The sequence below is a fragment of the Aptenodytes patagonicus genome, chromosome 1 (assembly GCF_965638725.1).
Source record: "Aptenodytes patagonicus chromosome 1, bAptPat1.pri.cur, whole genome shotgun sequence".
NCBI classification, from domain to species: Eukaryota; Metazoa; Chordata; class Aves; order Sphenisciformes; family Spheniscidae; genus Aptenodytes; species Aptenodytes patagonicus.
In genome coordinates this window covers 181,855,176-181,879,568 of record NC_134949.1, presented here as the reverse complement: position 1 = coordinate 181,879,568, position 24,393 = coordinate 181,855,176, and the positions used below count along the sequence as shown (strand labels likewise).

The 24,393-nt window shown below is 36.5% G+C and overlaps 1 protein-coding gene across 2 annotated transcripts in view; it reads left to right on the top strand.

Annotated features, from left to right (window-relative positions):
• The window catches only part of PIBF1 (progesterone immunomodulatory binding factor 1), a 127,617-nt gene that overhangs the window by 7,074 nt on the left and 96,150 nt on the right, over nucleotides 1-24,393 (top strand). For both annotated transcript variants that reach the window (XM_076362897.1, XM_076362903.1), the window contains exons 5-8: nucleotides 4,362-4,481; nucleotides 14,475-14,608; nucleotides 16,664-16,772; nucleotides 21,257-21,438. In XM_076362897.1, the coding sequence (XP_076219012.1) occupies nucleotides 4,362-4,481; nucleotides 14,475-14,608; nucleotides 16,664-16,772; nucleotides 21,257-21,438 (545 nt within the window). The remainder of the gene's footprint in view (nucleotides 1-4,361; nucleotides 4,482-14,474; nucleotides 14,609-16,663; nucleotides 16,773-21,256; nucleotides 21,439-24,393) is intronic.

The window sequence follows — 24,393 nt, the reverse complement described above, 5'->3', positions numbered from 1 at the left end:
ATTGTATTTGTGAGTAGAAAGGGGCTCTAAAAAAGATGTGAAGTGGGAGAGGTGAGTAACAGCCACCTTCTACCCCAATCTACCTTTCTTTTTCTCTTGCATTCAACCAGTAAATGCTACTTTTGTCTGTGACTCAAACTCCACTACTTACATGTTCGATGAAGCCCCTTGTGTCTTTACACGTCACTTTTTTTCTTTTGAAGAAATCCTTTTTTGGCCTTTTTTTTTTTTTCTTTCCTGGAGAAGACGTTTTAAAGATATACTGTAGTAACATGCAGTTTTCTGCTTCTTCTCCCAACTTCTTTTGGCAACAGGATCAGTGTGAACCTGAGGGTATCAGTTAAGCTCAGTGATTGTTTATCATTACTTTGAGTTATTCAGCTGATACAGACGCTGGGAGGCTACAGAACTGTTTTGCATATCCTGTCTCTGTATCCATTTGGCTTCTGAAGACTAGGAAAAGGATGTCGAAGGGAAAAAGTTATTTTTCAGATGCTGTTTTCTGCTTTGCTTACCTAGGGGGAACTGTGCATTTCTCAGGCAGATAAAATCTTTGGCTCCAGATCTATATGCAGATTAATAGTATAGTCTACTGATATTAGGGTAAAATTCTCCTTGGTGGGAAAGAGTTCTGCTTAGAGAAAACTTGAGCAAGAAATTTCCAGACTCTCTTTTTTCTATTTATCAATTGTAAAATACTGCCTTACAATTCTCCAGGATAGAAGTAAATGTGTATATATAATGCTTACACTTTATCTGAAACCTGGTATACTGGACAAACAGCAGGAAGTGCTTAAATACAGATTTTGTAAATAGAGATATTGCAAGTTTAAAATGCTAGAATTAAAACAAATGTGAGATGTTTTTCACTGTTCTTCCACAAAGGGGTGCAATAGTGACATGCTAGAGCAAAGACTAAGCAATGTTTAATGTCAATGATGATGACAAATGAAAAATGATGTTTTAAGCATCTTTCTCTTAAAATCACACTTTTTTGTTTTGAACTTATATGTAAAACTTCAGCTTTTTTTAACTATTTATAAGTGATTTTTTTTTTAGAAACAGTATATGCAAAATTTTAAAGGACTTCATGTCGTTGAACTGGTGCTTGGCAGCTAAAACACTTAATTTGTTCAGTAAAGTGAGCCTCTTGTGTACTCTCCTGTAAAAATTTTTCACCACATTGTTGAAAAATGGTATCTGCGAATTCTGTTTGATCCATTTTTAATCACTATGTCTTTTGGTTGCATCATTTCGCTAACTACAGCTCAGTTGCTCTTTGTTTAAGAAGGCAGTTAACTGATGCAACTACTTTCACATAACTTCATTTAACAGAAACTGACTTTCTCTTCCTCTGTACCCGCCCATCTTTAGCTTAACTCTAGTTTTCCTTAAAAAGTAGTGGGCACATGCTAAGAGTTTTTTAAAAATCACCTAGAAAGTTTTACTTACAGCACATCTATATAAATTTGTAATTTTTAAGATATGCAGTTGTTCCTGAAATCCATTACAGTAACTTTTGTTTCTGCTATATTGACTTGGCAGGAGACAATGTGTGCTTTGACTGCTGAGTCACATGAATGTTTATTGGCCATCAAGCAAGCTATGTAACAATAACAGTTGAACTTCTGCTACAACCTTCCCCTCATCTACTGCGTTCATTTGCACTTTCTTACTGCCATGGACTGATCTTCTCTTGGGAAGGCAGTGCAGATACGTTTATCCTTGATACTTGTATCCCACGTCATCTTGGTTTGATACTGGGTAATCTGTTTTAGGGTGGTTGTGGTTTGGGAAATAAACGTGGCATGATGGCGTAAGTGAGGTTTCCTAGGGAAATCACAATAAAAATGCAAGAACTTAAGGGAAAAGTGAGGTGTGGTTTAAATAAAATCCACAATGCTTTAAATGGTTATCAGTTAGTGAGAATCAAGGTTATGTTTTAAGAAAAAAAAATTTTATAATCACTTTTTTTGGGAAAAAGGAGGATTTGCTTGAAATTCAGTTGCTCTGCTTCAGGTGTAATCAGACAAGTTCTGAAAGAATCCAGATAGATGAAAACTGTGGTCAGCTGAAGCTGTAGTTAAGAGACTAAAATTGTACTTACTGCTTTGCACGCACATTTCTAAAGTTGTGGTTTTTTTTTCCTAAGGAAGTACTTGAAGCCTGTTGTAGTTTGGAAGTTAGCAAGAACCCACAAAACTACCTTCGCTGTTTGATTTCATGCAAACCCACTAGAAGCAATGTGATTTCACAGATGGATGTGAAAAAACTCCTTAAATGTTGAAGGAATAGAATACTGCAAGAATAAAATAGTAATGAAACAGTAAAATAAGGCAATAATATGCAGTTAGTTTCTCAGAACAGAAAGGCAATTTATAGTTTTAACTGTAGCATCTGATGGTTGACTTTGTCATTTGGAATTTTCAGGATGTGAACAAAAATTATCATACCTTATTTTGGTTTTAATTGAATTGTAGTTTTAAAAACCAATCTCATCCTTAATGTTCACTTTATGTATAAACTTAGACAGTGAATTGAGAATCCCTTGTTACCATCTTAAAAAAAAAAAAAAAAAAAGATAACTACTTCGGGAAAGCTTGCATTTTTTTTGCAATAAAAGTGAACTTAAAATAGGACATATGCTACAAATATAAGCTTATGTTTGTTTTGCATCTAAAGGTAAGGATAAAAAGTGGAGCTCTCTTGAGTACAACAAATTCAAACAACTGCAACTTTCAACATGCACAGTATTTGGAAAAACTTGAAAACAAAAACCAAAAAAGCCCACCACTTTTTAGAAAACTTCACTTTTCTGCCTTACTACTAATTTTCCAGTCATGTTTCACACCTGCTTTATTGTATAAAGCAAAGTACACCTGTGTTTACATCACAAATTTCCATGGCTTCTGTGTTTTTTAGAATTGTATGCTGTCAATTATATGGAATATACCTGGAACTTTTCTTTGTCTTCTGCTGTTTACAGGTAGCAAAACAGAGACCTGTCTTCCTTCTGCATGGAAGTGTAGTACAGCTTGTTCTTGAATGCTTATTTTATCTGTGCTTTCTTGCTTGTATTTCTTCTTTAATCATATATCAAACAAAGCGTTAATGATGGGGGGTATGGAGTAGCTTTTGCATTAAAATAGTGCTTAATTATCTATTCTTTTCATCCCCCAAAATAAACATTTTAAGGTATCAAGTTGATCTGGGAGTAATAACCTCTGTGTACGTGTGTGTGGGCATATATCAAAAAAGCTCTTTCTTCTTTGTTTTGTCCCTTTTTGCTTTTTACTACTGCCTTTGTGGTTTTACTACTGTGTTTTCTAGTATTTTTTTATTGTTCAGTAGAAGTGTTCTGGAAAAGTTTTACAGGTCTGAGACTTATTTGTCTGACGCTATGCCTATGGCTGGAGTCGGGGAAGAGAGAGGAGTATGTGTTTGTTTTTTTTAATTTTTTTTAATTTTTTTGTATCCCTTTGTGGAAGAACAGTGAAAAACATCTCACATTTGTTTTAATTCTAGCATTTTAAACTTGCAATATCTCTATTTACAAAATCTGTATTTAAGCACTTCCTGCTGTTTGTTTTATTTTTTTTTATCCTTTTACAAGGCTTTTTTCAGTGTTAATTTAGTAGAGTCGAGTCTTTCAGAGGCTTAGTTATATGATGCAGCTGAACCCATATAGCAACACGTTACTGCTGAAAGTGTGTGTGTGGGGTGTGTGTCATGGTTCTTCCTGGTTATATGCTGTTCCCGCTTCCTGTGCTTACTCTTGCGTTTTTCTTGGTGCAGATTCAGCACACTGAACTGGCAGAAAACAAAACTAATCTCTCTACGTTTCTACACACCCCATAAAAATTTATATTGGCTTGGGGAAGTTAGCAAGTTAAGTTTGTTTATTGCTAAATAGGCAGTTTGGGTTTTTTGGTTTGTTTTTGTTTTTTCTTTTTACACTGTTAAACAAATAGGCTCTAGAGTTGGCACAAGTAAGAGGGTGGGACCATGTGGTCCATTAGCACCTGTTTTTTTTTTTTTTTTAATCGGGCAGCCTGACTGGGAGCTGCCTTAGTTGAACAGAAATACATATCTTTACCTTTATTCCTGTTTTTTTATTCAGTGCCAAACACAAACTGATTATTTCTTAGCTGCTGCTGTCAAAGGCTAAAGAAAGACACTGTCTTTGCTTTAACATTTCCCCCCCACACACACACCCAGCCCCAACCAGGTTCCTGGTATGCACTAGAAATCATTTAGTGAATTATTGCCATAAAATGTTGAGCTGATGTGGGTTTTGGATTGTAGTTTTGCGATTGCAATTTTGCTAGTCTCAATTTTGAATATGTATCTTGTTCTTCTAGATCCGATTCTATGAAGTAGTCCATTCCTTAAGAAAAGAGCTAAGCGATCTGCAGATGAAAAAGGAGAGCCTAACAGAAGAACTAAGTGGGTACAAATCCCAACTGAAGTGTCTGACAGAGGTCTGTGCACCTTAATTATCTCAATTAAGAAACTGTGTAAATATATATCTCTCTCTCACAAAAAACTCATTCTCCAAATCATTATTCATGTATAAGATATAAAAGCTTTTTTGCTGTATAAAAGTTACTGGGGGGAGGATGGGGCGGAGAGGGGAAACGTGCTATATATGTCCTTGCATAACAGCTAATTTTATGTTATGGCTGCCCTGCAAGATTTGCTCATGAGACTGTTCAGAATAGACTCTTACCAGCTATGTTGTGCTTTCTGGGGGCAAGGTTCAAGACAGGGAAGCTGAGACAGGAGATCCATCCAGCAGTAGTTGAAGACACAATGATGGTTCAGTGAACAGTTTTCAAGATGGTGATGTCTTGGTAGTTATTTGCTTCACCTTTTGTTTTAATGATATAAAACCACATTTTTTTTAAGAGTTCTTTGAAGTTGCATCTTCTCTGTTATGCTTTTCAACTGTTTATATTTTAATTTTCCTATTTATTTCCCTACTAAAGAAAAAGATAATTTGATTTCAGGTAAGGTATAAATGCCAGAAGTAGAGAAACAAATTATCTAAATATATTTGAAAATAAAAATTAAAGAGTAAAACAGTTGAAACAGTATAAGGAAAATGTTGGTTTTGAGGTATTTATAAATATTTATAGTATTCTTAGTATGTATATAGCTAAGATGATTTGTATTTTAGCTTAGTTCCACATAAATCTGGAGTTGTGATAAGACAATTTCAGCTACCCAGAGTATATTTGTCCAAGTCATGGCTAGCAGGGACTTAAATGCCACTGTCATTTTACTACTTCTAAAATTATTCTTTAGTTACCACCTTTTTTTCCCTCAAAATTTATGGAATAATCAGTTGTAAAGAGATAATAATTATACAGGATTATCTTGTGAAATTCGTGTTATTTCCATTTCTCTTTTTGATTTAATTAGAAAAAGTAGTCAATAAAATTTGTGCATTTATGTGCTTCAGCATTATTTTGTGTCATGATCTCTGGTCATAATTGAGATTAAGTTAATCTTGTTAACTTCGATTTACATGAGCATTTTCCTTCATTGTACATTTAATGTGCTCTGATTTAATAAAATTCTACAGGAGGATTTCAGCCTTCTGAGATTTGACTGACATCTGTGTTAATTTTTGCTGTAGCAATTTAACGGGATAGTAGATAACAATAATTAAAGTTGTGCTAGAAACAATTTTCTTGGTACATTGACCATTCTTTAATATAGAAACTTCTAATTTTGTTCTTTTTATACCACATGGTGGCAGTATCCACCTTTCCCACTGATTTATTTTTCAAAGTTTGAAGTTTACTGTGCTTTTCTTTTGATGCTGATGAGAAAGCACTAGAATATTGCCTGTGTTGAATTGAGGTGCTTCTTTGAATGCTTATACCCTGTTTGCATAATCATGCTTAAAATGAGAGACAATTAGTGAGAATGAATACCTCGTTTAAAAAAAAAAAATCAGGGAAGAGATCCAGGTGTTGAAATGTCACAAGAAAAAAAAGGCTTACAGTTGTTAATAAAAATTATTCCTTAGGATTCTTAGGTTTCAGATAAGATCACTTACTACGGTTCTTCCATACGTACAAAAAAAAAAAAACCCAAACCCAAGTCTTTACCCTATCTGTTATGCATAGAGATGACGTGTTTTGGACATCTAATGAAATGTGACCTGATACGAAGTATTTTATGTATGGAGAGACTTTAGAGTCTCTGTATTTTGCTTCTGGCAAGTTCAGATTTGACCTGGTGACTTGATGAGTGTCACTGTAGTAAGGTACCTCAGGCTGTTTCAGATAATAAGGTAAGAGGAGCATCATCAATACGTGAGGGTACTTCAGAATCTCTAATGTATTTAGTACGCTAAAGCTAATGTACCTAAGCATCTCATGTAGTTTAGGAAGAAGTGGTTTCAAGGTGTGCTGTTGGGGTAACTTATTTAGTTGAGCTCCTTTGATAAGCTAAAGCTTTATTGCAAGGGAATTTGTCAGTAGGAAATAAAGCACAGTTTCATTCAGAGTCTTACTTAAGCTCTTACACTCTTCTTTTACTGCTTTTGTTGTATTCCAATCATTCTTTATTTCCAGCTACATGAAACATAGTTGCTGAAGTTCCTTGCCTGTTATTAAATAACTTACACTCTTCAAATCCTTCCTCTGGTTTCCCATCCAATATTCCTTAAATTTTAAGTTTTGTCCAACAGTTGCAATATTTCTGTTCTCTACATAATTTATCAACAAAGTGTCTGTTCTGGGTTTAAAACTTCTTTAGGAAACTACTAATACAGACTTTTGAAATACAATCATCGCTGAAGTTAAGACAACTTTTTTTTTCTCTGTGAGAATAAACCACTTACTACAATAAGCATTCCTTTTTTTCTACTATGGCAAATAATTAAGGCTCTTCCTAATGAGTTTCAACATGTTTTTTTTTCTCTTTGTGGAACATGGAAAGGAGCTAAAATACATGCTTTTCCCAAATCTTTCTATTAACTACTAATGGCTTGGGGGAGGAGGATTTTGCTGGCTTTTCTGGTTCTTCATGGCTGACAGACTAGGTTTGAGTAAGTTTTATACATGTAGATATTCACCCAGAAATAAAGTCACGAGAAATATGAGAGAATTAGGTATAGACTCATAGGAAAGTCTGTCTAGCCAACAAAGAATTGAAAAAATTTTAAGCAAAATCCAAACCTGTCTAATGTGTTAAGCCAACTCTAGGAAAATTTAAATATGAAATGAATTCATCAAATAAGACAACCATTTCCTAATATCAGCTATGTTATTTTGTGACAGGATGGCTGTAGTCCTTTAATTTGGTCAAAGGAAATGAGCTCTAATTTTACTGTTCTTGTTTTGGAGTGTGAACATGACACACTTAGATTATTTTGTTTTCTCTGCTCATGAGCCTTTATATATTGTTTTGTGGGAAAGCAAAGCAGCACAGTTCTATTCTCTGAACACTATTACAATGAGCCAATACAGCTGAGTATCTGTTATATAAAATCAGGTCTTCAAACCCACTAAATCTTTTTTGCTACATGCTGCCATATTTTTTTGTTGTTGTTGGGGGGGGGGGGGGGGAAACACCAAACAAAAACCAAACAAAACTCATTGTTGGCACAACAGATCTAGCCTGGCACAAAAGTGAGTGCAGTGGCCTGGTACTGTGGCCTCTCAGCTAACTGAGTTTATAAACAGCCAGCTGTACCAACTAGGAAGCTTGGTTGTGTAGAACTTGAATTGTCATTGTAGTCTTGTAGAAACTAATTTTCTAGGACTTGACAAGTCCACATGTTCTTTATCTCTACGCAATTTATTAATTCATTTGTATTAGAAAAACTTTTATTTCTGACTTCAGGGCATAAAAGACATCTTCCAAACGTTTGTCACTTGTATTTGTACTCTAGGTAGCTGAAAATATATTTTATTTGTTCAGAAAGGGCAGAAGGTCCTAAGTGTGTATCAGCCTCTGTTAGCACTCATTTAATTCTTAGTATGCTAAGGAATAAGACCACTAAAACTCTACAACTTTGTAACAAAGTTCTCTTGTTGATTGCCTGTTGCTGCTCTGAGTTAGCATTTAATCAAAGCGTGCTGAATCTGTAACAGAGACCCAGTAGGATGGGGAGCTGCTTCTGACCACTGGTAGCAAAGAACAGTGTGTGAAGACTGATTTCTAGCATTGGAACATCATCTGATAAACACACTAGTGTCAAAAGATCTTTGTCTCCACTTTCTGTTTTTAAAGTGATCAGTATAAGTGGTTCCGCAGTACTACAACTAAGTTGATGCCTCTCTGTACACAACTGTTGCATCTGTGATTTAGACCAGTGCAGTTCCTCTGATTCTAGGTGCAGCAGCAACAGACTGGGAGGAGGCGGTAGAAGGTAAAAGTGATGTCTTGTATTTCAGTGCCGACTGATCTGTTACCAGATGTATAGTACAAACTCGTTTCAGTCCTTCTTTTACAGTGCTCAGTACTTCAAGTGCAAATAATGTTAGCACCACCACCTTTGGAGGCGCAGATAGAGAAGAAAGTCCAGCTGTAGTGTTGTATTACTAGGAGCTTCCCAGAAACAAAACTAGCTTCTGATGTGTGTGTTCCCATGCTGAACATCAGTGTACTATTTTCAGAGTTGTTTGCTTCCAAAGTGGTTAGAACCTTCCCTCAAACAGATGTAATTTACTACTCGTCTGTTTCTCTCAAGGCTGGGAGAGAGTCTGAGAAAGATATTCTGCTTTTCTTTGTAGCTCTAAAAGATTAAGTATTGCTTTCTTCTTCTGGCTATGAGTTTCTTGGCAACGTTTTCCTGGAATTCGGTCTTGATACCGTTTTATCAGGGCTTCCTTTCTTTAGTTATTTTTTTCTGTAGAGTTGCCTTCAGGACTTGCAATCAAATTTATAGTATGAGAGTTATCTAAAAGCTATGGTTAGCCTAAAGACAAAGCTGGATGTATGTAGGACAAAGATCTCTTCCAAGACCTTGTCTCTGAATCAGGATTAGTAGCTGTCGGGTTTTGCTAGACAAACCTAACAATTTTCTCTGTGATAATGTTTCCCAGCTGGTGGAAAAATGTTTCTATAGTCTTCAGAGAATGAACTAAACTATTGCACTCAAAGGATCAGTTGGCACTAGATGTATCTGAATGTTGTAAAATTGAGGCTACTGTTGCCACTCCAGAAGGACCGTGTTCCCTAAGATTTCTTCTGAAGTTTGCACATCTGTAAAGACTGCACTCTAGAACCCTTCTCCAGCCCCCTGACACCAATTCTTTCAAGCAGTGCTTTGATTACTTGGTCTTCGTGTCTCTCTCTAGAAAGGACAGATGAGGCCTCAGTCATAGGTATGTGCTTTCTTTCCTTCGTTATTGTTAATATTTATCTTGTTCAGGAAAAAAGCTGCAAAGAAAAATATTCTACCAATAACTATTAGCTTGGGGCAACAGTTTAACATTTCCAAGACTCAAGAAAACTTACATATCTGTGAAAGTTCCCTTTTCTATACAATGTCTTTCTACCTCTTTTGATACATAGCTATGGCTCGTATAGACTGCTAGTTGTTCAGAAAGACCAAATGGCTTAATACTAGTCTCTAATGCAATGATCTCAAGGATTCTTTTCACCTGAGAATATTTCACTGAAGATTCTTGTCAGCTCAAATCCAGAGAGAAAGAGCTTTTTATTTCTCCCGCTTTCTTTTGCCATAGAGGCACTTATGCCAAAGCTTTTCTTTCTTACCTGTCTTGCAGAGCTTCCCTATTTTGGAAGTAGCTCAACGTTTTCGTTTATAATTTTTAGTGGCAGATAGTGCCCCATCTACAGTCCTTGGCAGATTACCAATTTCATATCAACATACTAGAAGAGATGTCTTATTCATCCAGTTATGTATAACTTCTTCCTGACATTTGGGCAGTTGTATTCAAATAAAAAATGTATTGACCAATAATTTTTGAATGCATACTATGTAAACAGATTGAAGCAAAATGTCATCTTCACTGAGTAGCAACACCTCATCCAAATAACTTGAGGGAATTGGTTTTCACATCGCAATAGTATAGTAGCTTTACGTTTGACTAGGGCCTTTAGGTACCTTAGGATAGGAACAGAAAGAGCTGGCTTGTGTAAGTGATCCTTCAAAGGTGAAGTTCTTTTAAATAAGCTTTTTAAAAGCAGGATCATGGTCTTCCACAGGCTTATCTGTAGACAGTGTGAAGAAGTCATGCTACTTGATTGGCTGATTAATCTTTTCCCTGCATTTCTGTTGTTTATCTTCTTATCCCCAAAGGCTTTGTCAAAGATCAGATAATCTGTACCATGTATTATGTGTCACTAACTTTGTTCAAAAAGTATGTCACCTAGGTTTTGTACTTGAAATTTAGGTAGGTGTTCATTTCAGTGACTGCTATAAGCTGCTATTCATTCCAGATGGAGGATAACAGTGAAGCTCAATATCATAAAACTGGGGTCTGTCATTAGATCTTTAGTTTCTTTACCAGTTCGGGTTTTAAATGGTGCAGATGAGGCAACTCCAGAATCTTTTTGCTTGAAACATCCATGTGTCAACAGTGTCTTTAAAAAAAAAAAAAAATGGAAGCACTTCTTGGTACGGACTGCTTCACATGCTCTGTAGAAACCACCTGTACTGGTTAATACTGTGTCTCTTAGCTCTGTTAACAGTTTCTTCAGGCAATGTTTGCCTACCCATCTTGCACAGGACAGGTTTGTTTTGTTTATTTGTTTTAACCACCTCATCTGTCCGAGTTGCTACTCTCTGCAGTAGCAAAAATTAGTAAGAAGCTGAAGAAAAACCATGCATTGTTGGCAGGATCATCACAATGACGTTCCATGTGAGGAAGTACTGTTTGTCCTTTAATTTTTTTTAAGGTTTGTGGACTTACTTAAGTTATTTTTATGTATTGGTGTTATTTCCAGGACCTCATTCGTGTCCTTGAAAGTGCTCTGTATCTTGATCCTTTTAAAAGCCCCCTTTTTGCTTCAGCAGGACAAAGCTGTTCATCAAGACTTCCAAGCTATCTCCTGAAGATAAATTGAAAGATAAAGCTGTTCCATTGCAGAGATCTTAAAATCATTTCAGGGTATATGGACATTGTTATAAACTAAATTAACTTCATCACATGCAAGGCTTATTCTTCCTAAGCACAGGCAGCTTGATTGTATGTCTTTAAGATGTATTGCTACAGAAGTCCAGAAGCTTGTCTATCTGCTACCTGGAGATATGCATACCATATAGGGTTTTTTGTGTGTTAGCCTATAGACTCTTTATTAGCTTGCCTTGTCACATTTCTTCCTGTGATTAAAATACAACTTTGACACCTAAAAGATTAGGTAGTTGGAAAACAGTGACCTATGCAGTAGAATTAGTATTTCTTCAAGAATTATAGTAAATCTTTAAAAAACAAACAAAACAAGACAAACCCCCTTTCTTTAATTATCTGTTTAACAGTTTGATACTTTAGGTATGTCTTAGTATCACTTTTCAAAAGTAGAATTTAACTTCCCTCCCCTTCTGTGGAGTTATCATATTGTTAACATGACATTAACATGACATTAACAACTGATTTGTTAAATTAAATTCAAAACCTAATTTGGGTCTCAAGTGTTAGAAGGAACTAATTTTGTAGATATTTAACTGTTCTGTTAATTGGTGCTTTAGAGCTGTTTATGACAAATTTGTCCAGAGGTGAACCGATTTAATTTTATACTTTTGGTAGTTGTCTTCTAGCTGCTAAATGTGTAATACTATAGGAGCTTCAATAGTCCACTCTGTGAAGAGCGTATGAATTCCAGCATGGTATTAGCAGCAGAATGGCACAGGATATCCTCAGAGGAATTGTATCCAAACTTAATCTTTCAACTTACACTTAACTTTTAAGTGCCCTTACGACCATTTCCTATTACAAGATGAGTCATGTTTGCACTGCCTAACAGGGTACTTGCGCCTGTATGTTACACATTTGAAACTCTAGCTAACCTGTAGACAACACCTTTAAAAACATCTGACAGAAGCTGTACCATTATGATAATGCCATCTTTATAAATTCTGGCATGTTAATTGGTTTAAGAAGAAAGTGTTCTATAGTGTTAATTTGTTTAATGTATATCTATTAATGAGGGTAAAGATAAAAATAAGCCATATATACCAGTATGTTAGGATGAATAACAATTGTGTCTTTAGATGACATGTTCTTAATGATATGCCATCCAAAATCCTTGTGAAAACTTTCTCAGTGTTGTGATTATGTCATTGTGATCTAATGTGATTTTAGTGCAAGTGAATATTACTAGATTTGTGAAATACAAAATGAAAATTTTTTATTTATCAAGAGAATAGTTACAGTTTGGTAGCTCAGGGAGCTTTTCTGTAGTGTCTTACAAGCATTTAGGTGTTTTTTTTTTTTTTTTTTTCCAAGAAGGCATTCTGTCAGTCTTTCAGTTTACGGTGCCTCTGAATTTGGTCAGTGTTCTTTGTGTCTTTCCATCCCTATTCTAGAGTATTATCCTTGTGTTCATTTATCCTAGGAAGCTGTATTTACGAGTCATCCACTCCATATATGCTGTTGTCCTAAACTTTTCTTGTCTATTTGTCCTGGTTTCGGCAGGGATAGAGTTAATTTCCTTCCTCGTAGCTGGTACAGTGCTGTGTTTTGGATTTAGGATGAGAACAAAGTTGATAACGCACTGATGTTTTAGTTGTTGCTAGGTAATGCTTACACTAGCCAAGGACTTTTTAGTTTTCCATGCTCTACCAACTGAGAAGGCTGGAGGTGCACAAGAAGCTGGGAGGGGGCACAGCCAAACTGGCCAAAGGGACATTCCATACCATGTGACATCATGCTCAGTACATAAACTGGGGAAAGCTGGCCGGGGGGGCCGCTGCTCGGGGACTGGCTGGGCATCGGTCGGCGGGTGGTGAGCAATTGTACTGTGCATCACTTGCTTTGTGTATTATTATTATCATATTATTATTATTATCATTTTATTTCAATTATTAAACTGTTTTTATCTGTTTTTTTTTTCTCACTTGTGCTCTTCCAATTCTCTCCCCCATCCCACCGGGGGGCGGGGGGAGTGAGCGAGCGGCTGTGTGGTGCTCAGTTGCCGACTGAGGTTAAACCACGACACTATTAAAAACTAGCTAGACACAATTACTACACTCTCTTATAACTGTATAAAACATGGCTTTCTGTGTAAGTGCATATTTTCAAAATAAACTGTGTCCCTCACTGCAAAATAAATTTAATTTGCAGTGGCTAAATGGTTGGTTCAGTAATGACATCTTAAGGCAGTTATTTGGTTTTGTATTCACCTTCAATGAATAATATTGTGATGTCCATTTGGTATAACCAGATGGAGTTATTGTTTATCAAGCATCCGTTATTGAGCCTGCCATGTATCAACCATAGCACAAAAAAACAGAACTCAGCAGTATTCTGAGAAACACAATATGGAAAAAATCTAGATGCCCAGGGGGTATTCTCAAATTTTTAAATAGCAACTCTTTTTGCTGTCCATCAGTTTTCCCTAGTATAGGTGGATGAGTATTATTTTTTGGTTGTTTTTGTAAAGAAATTACGAAGTAGTACAGCATTTAGGATGGGCAAGTAAGGTAAGCTTTATGAAGATAAATACCTAATTTGTAGAATAATCTGAGAAATGGAGTCTAGATTGTGAATTAAGGTACAAAAGTCTGCTATTCCCATGGGGGGTGGGAGGGAAGAGTGTGATGATTAGGAAATGTTTATCTTCAAAAGGAATAACCAGTGCTTTAAAAGACGAATGCTTTCTGTGTGTTCTCTTGCTTTGGTCCCTTTTTTCTAGTTCCCATAGTAGCCTCTCAAAGTATATGAGGAGGAAAAAGAAGGGAAAATGGAAATTAATGCTGATAGACCAGTAAATAAGCAAGTTTTTCTTCTTTTTTTTTTTTTTTTTTTCCTTCCTCCTCCACCAAAGCTTTGGATGATATGCTTCAGCAAACATAAATTACCAGATACAATTTGGGAGTAACTGGCTGAAATTTTTCATGTAATGGCCGAAGTTCCCAAACTTTATAATCAATCAATCCTCTTTCTTTTTTTCCAAATGAACCAGCAAGTATCTTCACAAGGAAACTTGTCTGAAAATGTTGTAAAGGTGGTGTGACTTTTGTGCTCCTACTATAGGTTTGTAGACCACTGGCTGTATATATGAGGGTTACTGGTCTTTGAAGTTGTGCTAATGGACAAAAGCATTAGAAAAAAATAGGCACGTGAATCAACTATTTAGAATAAGATAAAAATGAGTTATCAGTATAACTGGTTACTTTGTGATGTATGCTAGATTTCCAAATACTGAGACAGATGAAAATACTACCACTTGAATATTCATAAGAGGTCTTCACAAAACTTAGTTGGTGATTGCTTTAAGTAAATATCAGTGTAGCTGTGATCGTTTCAAAATGTCTTACCTTCTAGAACTATGAAGATGAGAGGAGGAACCGGTCAGAGCTTGAGGTTAGATGCCAGCGTTTAACACTGGAACTGGCTGATACCAAGCAGATGATTCAGCGAGGTAATTACAGACAAGAGAACTATGATAAAGTAAAATGGTAGGTATCTCTATAATTCAAGTGTTTTACTAACATACAAATGTTAATAGATAAACTTCATCCTTGATTGACTAGAGTTTTTCATTTGATTTTTGGCTTATGCACACCACAGATATTTTTCTTTACCTCAATCCACTAACGGTTCGATTACCTTCTGTAGTATATTGCAGTCATAAGATGAAGAACATTTTGAAATCTGATGCATCAAATTATCTTCCTAAAAGTTTATATTTAGGGATTTACTGTGTTTTCAGAAGAGCCTACCAGTCTCATTGCAACTAAAGAAGTGGGAGCTGTTGATGCCAAGCATCTTAGAACAAGTACTCTTTTTTTTTTTTTTTTCTCCTAGTTTAAAAGCAATGATCTAGCAAAAGGCCCTGTGCTCTACTGTGTGGTGCCTACAGAGTGAATTAAGAGGGTAGGAGCTTGGGAATTAATATTTAACAACTTAAGATATCCTTGTAACCATAAATTTGAAAGGGCTGTTATGAGAACTCTTTGTCAGAGAATCTTAGGATTACTGTAGTGAATTGGTTTAACTGCAGGAAGCTCCAGTGTCTCTTTTCATTTTTAAAATACAGATTTTTAGAGTTCTAGCCTATGCTTTGAATGCCTATCTCATAAACAACAATTCAAAAATAGTGAAAATGGGCTTATAAATAGACTCATAGACATATACTTCACGGTCCGGCTCCCAAATGGCTTTTTCACTGTGCTTGCAAGTATGAGAAATCTGGCCTTTGGCACATATGTTGGGGAATGGATTAAAAAAATGGGGATCACGAATAGAAAACACTCTGTCAGCTCCTTAGTTGTTCATACTGAATGAACTCAGGCACAGTTACTGACACAAATGACTTTGCCACTAAGTCATTTGAAGGAGGTCTGTCTTCTGAATAACTGTTCACAGGTATACATACTAAAACAACCTTGAGATCTACCTGGAAGCTTGTTGCAAATAGGATGGATTGATGCTATGGTTTGCTTCCCATGTGCAACTGCATCTTAATAAGTGGATCGTAATAACTTTCATGTGAATGGCCCCAGTGTTTAGTAGCGTACATTTAATATAGTCTTGAGTTGAAAAAGGCATGAATGAACGTGCCAAAACTGTATTTGAGAGAGTAGGTTGTATTCATCTGGGTAGGCACAGATGAAGGGGAGGGGAGAGCACTGTTGGCATGACTGCATGAGGATATTTGGGAGCATTGCAGGAGTTAATCACTTCCAGGCTTGTTTCTGCCTTTAAAAATGCTATGTCAAATCTTCTAGTTCTGGTGTACTACAAGTTATCTCAGTTTTAAAGCTATGCTATGCTTGATGTAAAACTGGTTATTTTTTTTCCAAACTGCAAGCTCATACTGGCTCATTCATTTCACTGTTCTGACAGGGTCAGATAGAGTGGAGACATAGAGCTGCTTCTTTGTGCGTATGGAAAGCACTCTTATTCAGGACACCAATATAATTTTTGCAGCTGTGCTGTGTATATTTTAAACAAGAGAAGAGTAGTACAACCCCCTCTAGTATCAAGGGACTGTATACAAGGGAGAGTAGCAACTGGGAACAAGTATACATTGCTTTCCGTTTGATTAGGAAGATGGAAACGAAGTTGCTTTAGTTTTTCATCCAACTTCAATGTCTGAAAAGGTTCAAGAGAATGTCATGGGAAATAGCATCAAAAGCTTGATAAAGCTAAAAGGATCACAAGGGTACTTACAGTTCATTGCTAAGAGGAGAAATGTATAGCCCAAAGTTACACTAAAGAAGAATAATCAGAGGAGGATGAAATAATTTAGGATGGGAATTCAGTATTATTGTATTATAATTTAGGATTATTTTTTAAATACTTAGAAATGAAGAAAATTCTTTCATATAATAAGATACCATTGCAGGTGTTCATAACTAAAAAAGGTAAGATTATTGCTAATTGCCCTATGAGTGACTGGTTGGAAGAAGTCAGTGTCATGAACTGAAAGAAGGCTGAGAAATTACAAATGCGCAGGAATCTTGTTCATTACACTTTATGCATCTAATAGTTTCACTTTATTTTAACAGTGAACGTGATGTATTTGAACATGAATTGTCAGAACTCAGAAGAAAATATGAAATATTAGAGGTGTCACACAAAGCACAAGCTAAAGAAAGAAATGACTTATCAAAAGAGGTAAACATTAAGTTCTTATTTCAGTAATTGTCTATTTCTTCACCTCAGGAATTTGATTCTTTGTCTAATCAAGACTGTCAGGATCACCTGTAGGACTATGGAATAATTTCGATTAGAATGGTCCTCAGGAGACTAGCTAGTCCAACCCTCACATGCAGTGCAGAGCCAAATTAGGTCAGCTTGGTTAGGGCTTTGTCAAGTTTTGAATATCTCCAAAGATGGAGATTCCACAGCCTTTCTGGCCAATCTGTTCCAGTGTTTGTCCACCCTCTTTGTGACAAAGTTTTTGTAAAATCTCATCGGAGTTGTTGCAGCTTTTCTCTGTTGCTTTTTGTCCTGTCACTATGTACTTCCAAGTCTGGCTCTTCCTATGTGTTCCAATTAGATAGGTGAAGATAAAAATAAGACTTTCCCAATCCAGATTTCTCTTCTGGAGGCTGAAAAAAAAAAAAACAAACCCAAAAAAACCGTTTCTCTCAACCCCTTGTACATCATGTGCTACAGTCCATGACCATCTTGGTAGAGCTCTTCTGGTCTTGCTCCGGTATGTTAATGTATGTCTTTATGGGGAACTCAGAATGGGATGTGGCACACCAAATACAGTCTCACCAATGCTGAACACAGGATAATAATAATTTTCTTCAACCTATTGTCTGCATTGTTGCTAATACAGCCTAGTAGGCACTTGGCCGCCTTTGCTGTCAGGGCACACTTCTGGCTCATATTTAGTTTGTTCAACTAATATTTGCCTATCCAATCCATATTTTGCCAATTTTCCTGTAGAGATATTATGGGACATGGCTGAAAGCCATGCAAAAGTCCAAGTAAATGACATGGACAGCTGTCCCCCTGCCCATAGATCCAACTTTCTTGTCAGGTTTGCTAGGCACAGTTTGGCATTGGTAAATCCATGCTAGTTGTTTCCAGTCACCTTTTCCTCCATATGCATGGATATGGCTTCCAGGAGGGTTTGCTTCATAATCTTTTCAGGGTCTGAGATTAGGTTTACCAACCCACAGTTCCCTGAGTCCTCCTCCTTGAAGGTGGATTCTGGTCATCAGAAGCCTTGCTCACTTGCTATGATCTTTCAAACAGCTGGCCAACCTCACAGCAACATTGGCTATCTCCCTCAATGTTGGTCAAGTGCTTTCCATTTTTCCCTAGGTATTATGTGCATGCTGTTTTCCTAGGTCTCTAGTTTAGTCTTCCTTTGCTTCAGTCTTCCAAACTCTGCCAATAAGCTCAGGATCCTGGGAGGCCCAAGGGAAAAATTTAGCAGTGAAGACTGAATGCTGTGAGTGTGCTCTATCCCTCAAAAGGTGCAGAACTAGTTATAACTTTAGCTCTTTCTGACCAATAGTGACAGTAGGACAGAGCTGCTGTTTGGCTTATGTTTTGTTGTGTAAGTTTTTTCTGGACATCAATAGAATACATAGTTTTTCTTCTTTGTGACTCTAGTAAAATAATGGTTCAGTTGCCTGAACTTTCCTTCACTTTGCCTTTACAGAAGTTACTTCTGCCTCAGGAATAGAGAGACTGCTATTCTGGACCTCTTCTTTCTAGGATACTGCCTATTGACAAGAGGAATTCCAGTGCTGCTTCCGTTTTGGGCAGGACTATCTACTAGGGTTGATGGACTGTTTTTCTCTAATGTGTCTCCATTAGTCTTTCAAAGTCTTTCTGCTGGGAAAATGAATAAATGCCTCTTCAGGCACAGAGGGGCTCTCATCTTTGTTAGGGTTCCACTGAGTTCTGATCCAGTTAGGTCAGTTACTTCACTCAGATCTCAGTCATTGCCATTCTGGTAGCACTAGTATTTCACAGGGGAATGTGTTTCTGCTGCTCCAAAGACATTTCAAGAGCCAGAGGCCTGTCAGGTCAAAAGAAATGTCCCTTGCTGCTTCTCTGTTCATTAATTCATTCATCTAAGAGTCATGAATTGTGTTCAGTGATGGCTCCCTTACTGAGCATGTATGATAGCTTTTGGGTCAAGGGACTCAAACAGAAACATGTAGAGAATGTTTCCAAGTCCACTGCCTTGATCTATAGGACTTCTGATGGTTTATATCAGTACAAAAGCTTCCATTACTCAGTATCCATTTTCACTATTGCTGTATCTAAATTGTTCATTGCTTGACTGAACCTCCAGGATTAATTATTCACCTGAAGTAAGCGAGTTAGAATAGAATCATCAAAAATTATGGGAATTGCTAAGGGATTTTTCCCTTCGTCTGATGTGGGTGTAACTTTTCTCCCTCCTAAAAAGCTGTTGCAGAGACTTTTACTGAATCTCAAGACAGAAACTTTTTCAGTTTATATCATCATTGACTAATTATCAGATGGTTTGTAGCTCAGTGCAACTTCAATGCAAAAATAAGACTATTTTTTAAGCTGTGTTTCTGTATAGAAATCTCTCTAGGAAACACCAAAAGGAATAGAGAAATAATTGATTGGTTGTTCTGAATTCATTTGTGAATTTACTTTTTAACGTGATATGAAAGGGGCACTGCATGAGAAGGTTGTTCTTGACTTCTGTACTGGTCCAGGCAAGAATCAAATGGAGGATCTTTGTGTGTTAACACTTTGGCAGCTGAGTAAATGAGACCAATTACGCCTGAGAGAATTCAGAGGAGATTGTGTTCCTTAGTGTCTCTGTATAAGTGTTACAGATAAAATAGTGGCTGTAACTAGCACTTTAAAGATAGTACTCTGCCTAATTTTACAGGTAGCCATAGAGATACTCTGAAACACTAGGGAAGAAACTGAGTTTCTATTAGAAAATATCTTTTATATTCATTCTCCTCTTTTATATCAGTCTGAAGGCTTTGTTAGGCTGTTTATTCATCAGTGTTCTAGCATTGTAAGAGGACGTAAAAATGCAGGTTTGTTCTCAGCATATAACAATGGCCAAAAAAGTAGTCGTGTACATCGTTTGTATGTACATATCAAGTACTGCAGTGTAGCAGCAACAATGGCTTTTTTTCATTAACTTTATACTAAACTAGTCTGAGAGGAAATAAAAGTAGCACTACTTTAAACTAAAATACCCCTTCAAACTGTGTGATTACTTGAATCTCTTGGAAGGTCGGTGATGGTTTTTGTGTATGCTGATACAGTATCACAAGTTATGGATTGGAAGAGCATACAATTTTAAGTGTTTACACAGTATTTATTCCAGGGAAGGAGGGTTTGGAGGTGTAGTAACTCCTAGATTTCTTTCTTCATGTAGTAATCCATGATGTGTGTGTTCACTGTGGATATACATATAACCTGTTACTTCGAGAGAGGGGATAGTTGTGGTTTTTTTCTTAAATAAAACAAAATATAGGACAGGCATTTATACCTCACCCTCTGTGGTGCTGAGCAAGTGGGCACATGGAGAGAAGCATGCCTCTAAGACCTTTTTCTTTTTTTTTTTTTTTGTATGAATTTTCAGCTGTTTAACTAGTTGCTCCATGTCTTTGACTTGAGTATCTCCCTTAAATAACCTTTAGTCCTTTTATGACTCAGGAAGGGTGAATTCTGTCTAAAACATGTACATGATGTCTTTATAGCTTTGGGGGACATATTTCTGGTAAGTTATTAATTTATCATTCTTTGAAGTTGGCATGTGACATCCTCAGGAGTTTAAACGGCAAAATTATTTAAGGTGGTAAAACTGTGTTTTGCTGTCATGAGTAAGGAGTTGGGCCACTCTGCACCACGCTGCGCCTCTGTGCACTCTGCACGGAGCCATTATGCTCTGTGGCTGTTCTCTGACAATGTTCACCTTGAATAGATGGAGACTACTCTATCCCACACCACTTTCTTCTTGGAGTAGTAAAGATGACTGATCTGGTGATTGGGAATGCTGTTACAGAGACTCACAAGATATTAATGTTTCTACTTCGACACCAGTTCAGCCTTCTGTAGCAACACCATACTAAATGAAAGTCAAAACAAGGCACGCGTAACCCTCTTTGCCCTTGGTGCTAGCCTGGAACATCACTTTGTCCATGACAATCATGATATACTTCAGCCCCAGAACTAGCAGTTTTACCATTTCTTTACGGAGCAATAATCGCTCTGGTGCCCTTAAACTTTTCACTTCTGTTTCTGAGAATGTTGTAGCCAACATGGTGACAGGTCGGCACCAAGACTCGACGTAAGTATTTCTGATGTAGTACTATTCAGTACTATCACTATTCAATACTGCAGTACTATTTAGATACTGAGGTAGATTAAGGGGCACTTTACCTCTTTTTCAGGTGCCAACTACCAGAAATAAATAATGAAAACTCATAAAATTATAATTTTATTCAATTCTTTTTTTTTTTTTCAGCATAAAGCTTCACCAACTTACGTTAAACGTAAGTGTAAATAGAGTTTTTTGGTTCAGGTGATTTCACAGAAGAGAGTTAAAATGAAATCGCAAATATGTGTACATAGGTTAAATACTTATCTTGAAGTTCACATTGAAGTGTTCTTTTTAATGCCTTTTATAGCTGTCAACCATACAACAATCCCTCAACTTGTTGCAAAAAGATAAAGATTATCTTAATCGCCAGAACATGGAGCTTAGTGTTCGCTGTGCACATGAAGAAGATCGTCTTGAAAGACTTCAGATTCAGCTAGAGGATGCCAAAAAAGCTAGGGAAGAAATGTATGAAAAATATGTTGCATCCAGGTAAGTTATTGTGTGTTCGTGTCTATCAGTAGACAAGTTATTTAACTGTTGTCCCTTGTTTCTTGCACAAATCCTGTTTTATTAGAAAAAAATTTAAGAAAGCTAGTCCATATTTGTGTAAGTAGAAACAGAACACTTCTGTTGGGTCTTAATGTGTATCAGGAAATTTCTTTTAAACCTTTGATATAAGGTTGGTCTTTGATATAAGACCATAGCAGTGAAGATGTCAGTATTGAAAGTTTACAGCAACTATTCTCTTAGGTGTATATAGAAATTTATGGAGGTAACTGTAATTAATTAAAAAAGAGAGAAAAACTCTTTGAAGTCCATATGTTACATATCTCCTCCCGCCCCAAATGACCTTTATTAAAAACAGGAGTATCTGAAAGACAATCTAAATTATTATTGCAGAATAAAATATATTTAATTTTCACAAATGTTTAAAATAGGACATAGTATGTTTCATATCAGCTATTAGAGCTATCAGTCTTTCATATCTCAAGTTTGAATAAAGATTCCCTAAATGTAGCTTTCAGAAATAAATTGATCATTGTATGCTAGCCACAATGGTAAATAGCGTCAAATCCTTATGCTATTTGAATTGGTGTGTATATATATGTATGTATGCGATGTTGAACAGGAAACACTGCACTCTTCAGCTACATGTCTTGCTACATATGTAATGCTATACTACAAAATTTCAAACCACATTGAGGTTTTTCTTATTCAGAATTCAAGCTTCTCTTCAGCTGCTTCCTTCTGTTTGAATTAAGAAGATGGAACTGCAAACAGCATCTATAAATCTTGTGTCCTTGTATAACTAAGATAAGTGTGCTAATATGACTCTCCTGTAATGCAACTAAAAGACAAATTGTTATCTAAATGGAAATAGAAAAGCACTCTGCTGAAATTATCAGCTGTGGAGTTCCAGCCCATATTGCTTATCAGAAGTGGTTTTAATACTATTTTTTCTTTCAATGTAGTCACTTAAACTTTTTTTAATTTGTTTTACATGTTTATATCTCAGAACTATGTTCACCTGGAACTTCTGCATTTTAAATAAGTTTTTAAGACTTGCTTTTAAATGGGGTTTTAAAAAATCATGTAGGTCTGAGCAGTCTTCCTCTAGAAATGTGCTTGTCAGTACTGACTCTTGTAGCTAGATTTCTATTTCTAGAAAACCACTGTGAAATCCTTATCCTGTAATAATGATGCAGAGGCACTTTTACAGAGCTGTCTCCATTTGAGGGGAACCTAGAAAGAGACGTATGTAGCTTGCCTCTACCACAGTTTGGGATACTGTGCAAGCTTGCTTCGCTGTCCTCTGGAATATCAGAGGTCTCTCTCTCTTGCATTTTGATACCAGCTAAAGAGAAATTCTCTGACTCTTTCTTTGCCTTTAGAGGATCTTGATACTGTCATTGGGATTCTGTACTGTTATCAAATCTCTCTCTTGACATCATTGGTATTGGTGACTGTCTTCATAATGCTAATTTTCATAGGACAGATATTAACTGTAATGCATAATGCAGGTATGTCTGCTCTCCTCTAGAGACCGTCTTTTGCAGGGACAATATAGCGTAGCAGAGAAGGCAGTGTAGCGTATTGAGCAGCATGTGTAGGACCGCACTGCAGCTTGGGCAGCTTAGGTTGTATTCAAGGTTCCACTGCTGACCTGCTGAAGAACTTCGAATACGTAATTTCAAAATGTAAAAACGTAATGTAAAATGTAAAAATGTTAATATAAAATTTCTTTTGTAAAATGGGAGTAATAAAGCACTTTTGTAAAGTGCTTTAAAACCTGCATGTGATCTGCAATTTTGCAGAAGCTGTCCCTTCTTTACATTTTCCAACACACATGTACACACTTTGTGTGCACCTTCTGAGACTGCGTCCCATAGTGGGGATTCCCGTCTATTCAGCAATTTAAACCATCCATCTCTCAGGTCAAGTATCTACGGTATTAGGTTTCTTATAGAGTGCTCTACAGAATCCTATTTATAGAGAGGTACAAAAGTAGAGCAGGAGAAAACTGTACCAACTAATGGACATTCTACAGTCCTCAGTGCTACCTGGAGGTGACATCAGTTTAGGTAATAAGCTTCTATTTGCTACCTTTTGAAGAATTTGAGGCTTTTTAATGCTCGCTTCACATCTGGATCTCTTGGTTGCTGTAATTCAGGAATGTAAATGATGAAAACAAACCCAACTATCTATTTTTAGGAATAAAGAGTAATTCACCTTCTGGTCACCATCAGAACTGCTGGCATTGGGGTACTGTAGTTAGAAAATTACAGACTTTAGGAAACTGAGCGATTAACTCACAAAATTTTAAAAAAGACACACTTCAAAATAGGTTGAGATTGTGGCAAGATGAATGGCAGCAGCTCATAGCTACAGTTCTTGGGAATCTATGTGTAAGCACAGACCTACACAAAAGATTTCCCTTTATATGTTTAATCTTCAAACACAATCCATAGTTGCATTGAGATGCTCAGATCATGTTTAGTTTTTCGCAGTATAAAGCCTTATGAATGATAGGCCTGGAAAGAAGCTCATTAAAGCCTGCAGCCTGAAGAAGATGAAACAACTTGAGAAGGCAAAACCATTTTTAATTACTGCTCAAGCAAAACACCGTAACAGCAGGTCAGGAATAAAAATCGCAAATGATGGTCCTTTGCTTCAGCAGCAACTCAGTTGGTGTTTTTTAAAAGGCATTGGTAGGGCAGTCAAGCTATATGCTCGGAATATGCCCTTTACTATACCATGTGTTTATTTTAGTCATCATAAAGATAAGCGTCACTTTGAACTGTCTTCTGGTGACATCACTGTGGGTGTTCAAGACTTTTCCAGATTCTTCTAATTTTTTCAGTGAGCCTTCCTGACTTTTAGCAGTCTTGCCATAGGAGGGAAGGTATAATTTCTGTCATTGCAGAAATTTATTTTTGGCAAGTA